The 10558-nt window shown below is 41.4% G+C and overlaps 1 protein-coding gene across 1 annotated transcript; it reads right to left on the minus strand.

Annotated features, from left to right (window-relative positions):
- Positions 1–8547: 8547 nt before the first annotated feature.
- LOC147636286 (mitogen-activated protein kinase kinase kinase 20-like) lies at positions 8548–10171 on the minus strand. The gene has a single exon (XM_086801133.1). It carries the CDS (start codon positions 10153–10155, stop codon positions 8953–8955), a length of 1203 nt encoding a protein of 400 aa, XP_086657259.1. The 5' UTR covers positions 10156–10171; the 3' UTR covers positions 8548–8952.
- Between the last annotated feature and the right edge of the window lie 387 nt (positions 10172–10558).

The following is a 10558-nucleotide window of genomic DNA, read 5'->3' on the forward strand; positions in this document are numbered from 1 at the left end:
ATTCTCGTTTACAGCCTCTAACCAAGGGCTTGTTCCCGCACACACCCTATTCACTTGTATATTTCAACACCTCCCCTCAAGTGAATACTCCTAGAACACCTAGACCCTATACCAAGTTTCTGTCTTACTTGATAGCCCACGTGACCAGTGCCTAGCACACCTCCCCGCACACACCCTATTCACTTGTATATTTCAACACCTCCCCTCAAGTGAATACTCCTAGAACACCTAGACCCTATACCAAGTTTCTCTCTTACTTGATAGCCCGCGACCAGTGCCTAGCACACCTCCCCTCAAGTGAATACTCTTAGAACACCTAGACCCTATACCAAGTTTCTCTCTTACTTGATAGCCCGCGAGACCAGTGCCTAGCACAGCTCCCCTCAAGTTAACTTAGCACACCTAGACCCTGTACCAAGTTTCTCTCTTACTTGATAGTCCGCGACCAGTGCCTCAACTCCCTAAACTCATAGTCCTTGACACTCTCTCTCTCTCTATGTGTCCAAGGCTACTACAAGTGCCCGTGACCTTGACTAAAGTGCTCACACATACATCTACGGTGGCTCAGAGGTGGTTTTACTTTGTTGGGGCAGGTTACATTGGGTTGTGGGGTCTCTCTCTCTCTCTCTCTCAAAGATTTTCACATGGCTCCTCACCCTTTGGAGCCTTACATCTTCTCTTGTCTTGAGTCTTCTTGTCGTGGGCAGCTTCTCTTCACGCGTCCATGTCTTTCTTTTCTTTCAATCTTCTTGTGGCAGCTTCTCTTCTCGTGTCCATGTCTTCCTTCAATGCTTCCTTTAAATCTTCTTCTCGGTGTGGATCTTCCTCTTGGAAAGAGATGTTCTTCTTCTTTCATGGCTGGGACCATGAGCTTGTCCGCCGTCAGGTCTTGTTGCTCCATGTGAGCAACATGTTTAAATGTTTTAATGACAGTTCTTTTGGGCTTTTGATGTTTATCTTGTGTCATTATGCAATGCAAACCCAAATTTATGCGGGAGGTCTTACCTGTTGCCTTATTCTGGGGACAAGGGCAGTGTCTGATCCCATTTTTACACTGATGTAATGTATCCAATACATAATGCATATAGCATCCATTCTTATGCACATTCCCAAATGCAACTCTGGCTATGAATAATCTTGAATTTGAGTGAGATTTACAGGCATTAACTAAGGGTTAAATGCAAAATGATGATTACTATAAATTTATCAGCATATTTTTACTAGAAATTACATTAAATTAAGGGTAACCAATTTGTACGGAATGGTTGGAGTATCAAACTACCTCCGAATTGAAATATGAAGTTATAGGGATCTATATCAGATACCTAATGGTTAATTTGAACCCTCAATTGCACCAAAATATAGTGATTAGCACTGATTAATCACACTGATTAGCAAATTAATCTTATGTTTTGTGTGCAGAAAATAGAGTATGCGGGGAGTCCAGATCTGGGGCCTTAGACTTCAAATGAGCTCAAATGCTTTCAAGGCCATCAATAGCAATGAGTTTAGTAGAGGATTAAGCCAAGAAACACAAGATTTGACCAAATATTGAAAGCTTAATCTCTATTTTACCAAAGTCACCTGCAGATTTGATGAAGAGCTTGGATCTCACTGTAGACTTGATCAAATTGAATTCTGACTTCACCAGCTTGTAGAGCATGCTTGAAACACCTGGAGCTAAGAGGAATTAGAGCCATTGCAACTGAGCAAGAAGAAATCTCAATTTCCCTTCTGAAAAATGACGCCTGCAAATCGGGCTGCCGTCGACGTTCTGCACTGAATTGGCTCAAATCCCTTGAGCTGTGTGTAATCCCTTGAGTCTACGAGTACCTAAAAGGGCTTGGGAAATGGTTGAGTGTGCAAGGAGATAGAGCTCCTCCACCAGCTGGGGGTACAGAGGCTAGTTGAAAAATAGTTAAAAATTTGATTATTTTCTAATTATCTACTAATCCTAATTAACTAGATAATGGACTCATAAACTTGATGGATTCTAGGCATGGCTCTGATACCATGTTGAAATTAGAGCAATGTGATGAGCTATGGTGGATCAAATACTAGAATCAACATCATTAACAAAGTGATTAGCTAATAATTAAGACGTGATTAACAAATAGCTTAATGTAGGCATGGATAATCAATGATTAGTAAATAATTAAGATGTGATTAGTGAGTAATTAACAAATAGCTTAATGTAGGCATGGATAATCAAAAACCAGCAAATTCTCATTAGGCCAATGCCTCAATTTATAGAGTTTACATCAAAGCATCTAATCCCACTGATTTCTCCTTGATTCACTCCACCTCTTTTGCTTGATTCTCTCCAGGTCTCCCAGAATATCTCCACACTTCCTAAATCTTCTCATGCTACCCTTTATTCTCTCCCAGTAGATTCTTCTCACCTTTTCACAGGTTCTCTCACATTTACACATTCTCTTTTACAGCCTCTAACCAAGGGCTTGTTCTCGCACACACCCTATTCACTTGTATATTTTAACACATCTCTTGTAGACAGTTTGTACGTGTTCCTCCAACAGAAGCTCCACCTCCATGTCTTGTATTTTTAAAATAAACCCCTCTTGCTTTATAATGTGATTTCTCCATCCCTTGGGTACTCCACATGACTTTTTGCAACCTTGCGTGCCTCTTGCGCAAGCTTAGATTGTTGGGCCTGCTCCCTAACTAATACCCTTCCAAAGGTTATGCGATAAAACCAATTGAACATCTCTTGTAGATAGGTTGTGCGATAAAACCAATTGAATATCTCTTGTAGATAGTTTGTACGTGTTCCTCCGATAGAAGCTCCACCTCCATGTCTTGTATTTTTGAAATAAACCCCTCTTGCTTTATAATGTGATTTCTCCATCCCTTGGGTACTCCACATGTCGAGCGATCCATACTTGTTCATGAAATACGCACCATGCGCATAAACTATGTGATGTACACATGACAATAGAATTTAATTAGAAAAAGTTCAGGTTAAAACACCAGTTTATTTTTTTATTATACAACTTACCATATAGTGTGTTACTTTACTCTCTCCCCAAGCACCTTGCACACTTTTGGTCGTGAATTCTATGATATGTTGTTGGAATGATGCTCATTCTTGGGCATTTGTGCTACTTTGATTCATAATGCGAACCATGTTATTGAAATTTATCCAAAGCTGTTTGCACATATTTACAAGAGCTGGCAATGGACAATCTACATTTGTGGTGATTGCAAACAGGTCTCTCGAAAGTCCCCAAGTCTTCTTTGAATTCTCTATGTTTGCTGGCTTCTCCAAAAATCTCCTTGCCTTTGCTCCAGTCATTGGGGAGACCTTTTGAGAAACCTTGTATGACATACCAGAGGCCTGCTTATTCACTTCAATTTTCATGTTTCTGCCATGGCAGCCCAGAGAATTCAAAAGATGCTCTAATTTACCAAGGGCTGCAACTTTCCTCTCTTGTGTAGGCATTGTGAATGCACAATCGATATGGCACTTAAGCAACGATCGAAGATTCTCGTGAATGCATGAAGTGTGCAAAAGTGAATATTCTTTAGTGGAAAATTAACGATGGGGCTCCAATTTGAATTCCTATTTGGTTCTCCTAGCATATCAGGAGACATGACACCTTCTACCCATCTTGCATTTGGTTGTTCCTCATCTTCATCATCAGTTGACTCGTTTGGATCTACTGCATCTTCCTATTGCTTCTTCCCTTTCTTGGGACCTTTCAAGGCATCCTTCCCAATAGAACCAACCTTCTACATACCTTTTCCATTTGTCTTTTTCTGCCTAGGAATATCAATATGAGCATTGCAGTATGGACAAGGCCATCTTGATGTCGCGCCTTGAGCACAACCCATCATGCATTTAATTGTCTTCAAATCTCCCCTAAGATGTCAATCCACCTCAAACTTTCCTATGTTTTCTACATCTAAAAGTTGACCATCAATTTACTTTTTGATTACATTTGTTATCCAGGGAGTCCTTTCAAACATCCATGTCAATACCTCATGTGTCTCTTTCGGTACCTTGAATGCACCAAGCCACCAGACCTCTTTCTCAAATTGCACACTAAATCTTGGTTTGGTAGTCTTTTCCCACGCACATATCATGGCCTCATTCATGAGTATAATGCTCATACGGTCCAGCTTCCGACCTTTCACAATTTGGCACTCATCTAGCTTAAGCACAAATGAAAGTGTGCTCCCCAAAACTGCAAATAAATGGTAATTTACAATATTCAAAACAAATAATCGTCTTCATTTTCTACTGAAAAACATGAATAGTAGCAATTGCAAGTTCTCACCTTCTGGTGAAAGACCATAGAACTTCACCATAGCTTGTTGTAGTCTCTTAATATGAACAAAGATGTTATTGTAAACATTATAGTGAAATTCTATACTTGTTGTCTTGATTTTCTTTTTGCTCGACCCTGTGTCTAGTGTGCCCTCAACGTGTGATAAAACTGTCCTATAGCTCACTGCACATCATCATTATTGATACACTTGACATTGTGAATCACCTTGAGTGGTGTAGGAAATAAAGTGCCAGTGATTCCTTGTCTTAGAAATGCATCTTTTATAACCTGACGGATTGCTTGGTACCCTTTCATGCTGATTCCAGCCGCATCACAAGCATGTTGAATTAATGAAGAATCGATGGAGGTGGTAATCTCGCTCACCACATTGCTGCTGACAGCTTGGCGTATTTTAGGACGATGAGAGTTAGTAATAATTGAGGAAGAATATCCTTGGTATTCAGAATGGCTTTGACCAAATCCTTCCATCCCTCTTTGTTATTAGAACCACACATCTCTTGTAGAAAATTCCTGGCAGAACACAAATCATGACTATTTTGTTTAAATCATTGAGTGCATAATGAAAGTTTATGTTACTTACTTTGTTGTACAAATCCTTTTCTTCTGTGCTCCACCTTTAAACGCAAGAGATTCTATACCAACCAATGTCTTTTTGTGTTCATGAGCACCATTTGGTATTGCTTTGAGTCGTTTGATAAGTTCCTTTAGCCTTTGAATCTTTGCATCCTGCTCCACATTCTTTGCAAGGATCTCTTTCATTTTATCTGATGATGTTTTAAGTCCTTCTTGACATTGTAAAAGGCTGAATTATGATGCTTGCAATTGAGATTAGAGAATATGGGTTTGCCAAGCTCCACTTGTAGTCAATCTTTTGCAGTATCCTAACAAGCCAAGCTCTCCTTCACCAACAATTGCATAAAAGATGATAAATCACGGAAAGGAGGGTTTGCTCTTAATGGCGGGTCAATTGGATAGAGACGCCCATCAACCCAAAGATCTACATTTTTCTCCTTAGCTATCCTACGAGCTTGGACAGATTGTGCATCAGTAGGATGGGTTTTTTTAGAGCTACCATACTCTTCAGGAATACGAATGTGTAAATCAACCTTCCGTTTTCTAGTTTCACAAGGGGGTACACACACAACTTGCAAAGGCTCCATAGCTAAGTAGAGGAAGAAGCTAAAGCAGAGAGATCCTCAAAGGGGGAGAGAGAGAGAGAGAGAGAGAGAGTCAGTGAGTGACTGAGTGAGAGAGACTGTTAAAACTTTGCTGTTGGAGGTTTAACACAAATCCGTTTTTCCAAGTAGAAAATGATATTTTTGATATACAAATATACTAACATGGAGTTTTTCATCAATAAATTATATTTATGAGAAAAATTAAAAATAATAATTTTTGGGATCCCCACAATTTCGGGATCTCATGGATGTAGTGGTTCCTGAGTTAGTTATGTTTATGGGGTTGTGGGGACATGACAGTTAGTTATGGATGTATTGGCTCCTGACAGGCTTCTGGTGTGACCCTTAAATTACAAGCTTTTTGGAGATAAAATTTTATTTTCATCATACATATTGATTGGGTGGTATTTTTTCCACCTCAAAATGTAAAAAAATAAAAAATAAAAAAATTTCACTTTTTGGGGCCCACCTAAATACGAGAATGTTTTGCTGATGTGGAAGGGAGATATGGTGGGAGTTAATGAGGAAGGAGATTTCAAATTGACAAGAAAGATTCAATTTGTAGAGAGTGAAGATAAAAAATTCATACATATTGGTTGGGTGGTGTTTTTTCCACCTCAAAATGTAAAAAAATAAAAAATAAAAAATTTTCACTTTTTGGGGTCTACCTAAATACGAGAATGTTTTGCTGATGTGGAAGGGAGACATGGTGGAGAAAGGAGATTTCAAACTGACAAGAAAGATTCAATTTGTAGAGAGTGAAGATAAAAAATTCAAAATTCAAACTGACAAGAAAGATTCAATTTGTAGAGTGAAGATAAAAAATTCAAAAAGTAAGAAAGAAGGTATCAGAAAAGTCAAAAAGTATGAGAATATTCCCTTTAAAATTGAAACTAGGGGGGTATGGCTGATGTGGCAAGGTAAAAAATAGGGGTCATCATAGCCTTTGTCTCCCTTAAGCCCAGCTTTTTAAGCTCTAATCCTTTTAAATTAGGAATCCTTAGGAGGCCCTTTTTGGGTCCAAAAAATTCCTAGTGACATGTTTTATATGTATGTAATAGGATTGTCTGTTGATAATATTAGGTATAATTTTGTATCTATAAGCGAAGTCATTTAGTAACATTGTTAGTAATCTTAGATTATGCCTTGCCATGGATAGACATATATATGTATATATGTACACACACACACACACACATACACACACACATAGATATATATGTATATGTATATGTGTATATATATATATATATATATATATATAGTAAATTTATATTCATAGAGATATATATGATATATGATATATGATATATATACATATATATAGATACATATATATATATATACACACACACACACACACACACACACACACATACATACATACATACATACATATATACATACATACATAGATATATATATATATATGTATGTATGTATGTATGTATGTATCTACATATAGATACATACACATGTATATATATACATATATGGATACATATACATCTGTGTATGTATGTATGTATATCAATATGCATCTTAGTTATGTATGTGCATATCGTATGCATGCTCCCATTTACAAATGTATACATGCATATAGGTATTTTGACCCATATGCTTTGATCACATAAAAGGTTGTTTTCACTATGGGCAATCAGGTTTCTATGGAGGACACTCTACCATCAACACCCACATCAAACCTAAGCTATCGTGGTTTCTAAGGAGCCATCATCACTTGTCTTCTTCTTCTAATTTTGTGAGTCTCTCTCACTCTCTCAGGTAATCTCTCCATTGTCTCTTTTGCACATGCATGTTCAAAATTTTGTGTAGACCGGTGACCTTGGGTGTGCATGGTGGGTGTGTATGCTTCTCTTTATTTCACATATCTCATGTGTGCGTTGCCTATTCATGATGAGTTAGGATCACATGCTACTCTAGATTATCCTTCGCTCGTAGAGGGTTTTGTTATACAATGGTGTACCCCTTGTGTCGCCTTCTCTCTATATAGGCAATAGCGTGCGTAGTTTGTCCTTGCATCAAGATGAATGCCAAGTCATAATACATGATCTCTCTAATATCTAATACACATTCTGTCTTCTTATGTTGGTGTATAAAGATCAATGCTAGGCGGTGTAATTGGATGTTTTGATGTATCCAGATACACTCAAAACACTTAAAAACATCAATTTTAACTACCCATATGAACAACTTGGACATGAAAACCCCATTTTTATAAAAATTTTGAGTCTTGAAAACCATTAATCACTCCTTTAATAAAAAACCGGTCCTCGTCCCTCCTCTAACCTCAAATCACTCATACAATCATTAGCATGCATTAGAGCTGAACTATGCCTTGTGTGGAAGCGAGCCATGTGTAGTTGGGTATGGTCTTTTAGTAGTAGTAGCTAATTCGGCAATAAGGAGCGGCATACTACCCAATTGGCAAAGTCTTCTTGGCAACCAACTGCCAACAAGAGGTTGGCCATGGGGACCCAATTTTGAAATTAGTTGCCATTAGCCTACTAGTTGTGCATGCCAACACACCCAAAGCTCTAACCCCTAGCTACGAGTTGGCAAATGGTTGCAACTCTCATAAAAAGATGGCAACCACAAAAAGTAGAGGGAAATAGAAAATCAGTTACGAGATTCCAACTAGTTTTGTCATAGAACGCACCACTACATGTGCGAGTTGTCCTAGAACACCACCACTCCATGTGTGAAGAGAGGCCCGTGCTTGGGAACCGTGTGAACAGCCCCCTAAGCTCACACAGTTGCAACTTTGCAAATTGGGGAATGCTTTTGTGCTCCTCGTCCTAACCCTCTCCAACCACACGTGTCCTCGCTCTCTACTTGCCTCTCCATTGTAAACGATCAGATCTCAGGAGTCAAACTATCACCAGAGATCTCTCAACGCTCGTAACAAATCCATTCATTTCATCAATCCTTGATGCATCATCAAAGCACCGAGAACAAGAACGCATTGCCTTCGTTTGCGTGATCGATTATATGAAATCATAAGCACGTAATCAACGATAACTATAAAAATCTGGACGCTCTGAAGTGAAAAAGTTAAATTAATTTGAGAGAGCATCATAAGAACTAGCAAGAGCTATTCACAAATTCGACCTGGGTCGAACTTAATGTTTGCGATTAAAAAATTTGTATAGCAAAGTACACAAGAAACTCTCGTGAATCTCCTGCTAATCGGAGCTCGGAAGAGGCTCCAACCAAAACAAAGATGCTGGCGAGGAACAGAGGGGAATTGTGCATCACTGCGTGCGATTTTGCACGAGACATTTGAGCTTGCGATGTGGTTTCAGGCACCTGTCTTCTTTGAATCCTGTACTTGCACTAGTGCCTGGGCGCCACCGACAGGCGCACCTCTCCGACAGCCCGAGCGTTCTTCTGTGGAGCTCATTGCTCTCGGATTCTTCACATACCTCCATGAAAGTGAACCCAATTCACCCCACAACCTTTCTGTTCCTTAAGAATGCTGCAGAGTCCAAGCTCACCTCGCAGCCTTTCCTCAACTGAACCTCCCCTGCTTCTAAAGGTTTCATGAAAGGCACTTGCCTGTCTTTAGACCATCCATCTGCACGTTTCACTGTTATCCAATCTCTGGCGTTTGGGATGCTTACATCAATTGACGTTGCTTCTGTCGTTGTGGGAGAAGGACAAGGCGATCCAGTGGCCATTGGTTGTTGCTTAGAAGCCATGTAAGGGAAACACAGAATTGGCACAGAGCTCATAGAACCATCTTCCCAGTCGCTGTCGCTGTGAAGAAAGTCGAGCGTGCTTCTGGGAGATGGTTGATTGGATTTGTCGTCAATTCCTGCTTCGAATCTGCAAACGAAAGGGTGCTGGAGAAGCTCAGCAGCTGTCCACCTAGCCTTTGGATCCCTGTGCAGGCATCGATGCAAGAAATCCCTGGCCTCTGCAGAGATACACTCTGGCAATGATGGAATTTCCTGTGAACATCCAGCCTTGAACAGGACAGCGGCTAGATTGGCTATGTGCCCCCATGGTGGCCTGCCTTGAAGCATCTCCACCACAGTGCATCCCAGGGACCAGATGTCTGAAGGGGGGCCTTGTTCCACACCTTGGACGACCTCAGGGGCCATCCAGAGAGGGGTACCCCTAAAAGGGCCGCTCGCTGGCGAGGATGTGCTCAATCTCCGAGCAGCCCCAAAATCAGCGATTTTGACACCGGAGGATCCGATCAAGATGTTCTGGCCCTTGATGTCGCAGTGGACGATCCCGTTCTGATGGACATAATTCAAGCCCTCCAGGATTGCGCGGGTGTAGTGCCGGACGCCAGGCTCATCCAATTTGCCGCCCAATTTCTTGAGGAGGTCGGCAAGGCTGCCGCCGTCCATGTACTCCAGGAAAAGGTTGCGGGCAATAGGGGAGCCGTTCTCTGTAGAGTAATCGGCTCCGAAGCAGCGGAGGATGGTAGGAGAGTGGAGGCAGGGGAGGATACTGAGTTCATTCTCCAAGGCTAAAAGCTCTGGAGAAGAGGCAGGGGAAGAGTAAGGGGTGGACTTGACTGCAAATAGGCCGCCGTCGTCGAGGTTAACGGCAAGGGATACGTGACCAAAAGAGCCACAACCTAGAGGAGAGATTCGGAGCCAGTGTTGAATGGAGGAGGAGGGTGCAGACGACATGGTGGGAGAGGAGAGAGTTGAGAGATGCTTTCTGCCTTTGCAGAGCTGCGAGCGGTTTATCTATGTGGAGAGTGCCACGCTGGCATGCTTTTGGCCTTTCGCTTACCTCCACGTGCAGTCTTTCCCGGCGCTCCAACCGGGCCAGCTATTTGCGTGGGCCGGATCTCTGGCAAGCAATGAGGGATCGCCACGTTGCGCCCGTTGTGGAAAGCCGGGTAAGACGGCATGGTGGACGGGGACGCTGGCCAATGGTCGCCGGTGTGCCAAAATCGGATTTTTTTCCCTCGCCGCTTCAAGCAAGCTGCCCAATCGGCCTTGATTCGCTGAAGATGGATTTGGGTGCAACTTGCGACTCGCGACGCTCCCGACGGCCGGGCGCATTTGCCGCCTTCAGTTGCTCCCG

This window comes from Cibotium barometz, chromosome 8 (genome assembly GCF_041138505.1).
Source record: "Cibotium barometz isolate CiBa-2024 chromosome 8, ASM4113850v1, whole genome shotgun sequence".
Classification (NCBI taxonomy): domain Eukaryota; kingdom Viridiplantae; phylum Streptophyta; class Polypodiopsida; order Cyatheales; family Cibotiaceae; genus Cibotium; species Cibotium barometz.

What these genes read in the sequence shown, in the direction of transcription:
- LOC147636286 (XM_086801133.1), bottom strand. Translation starts at nt 10,155, where the DNA reads ATGTCGTCTGCACCCTCCTCCTCCATTCAACACTGGCTCCGAATCTCT.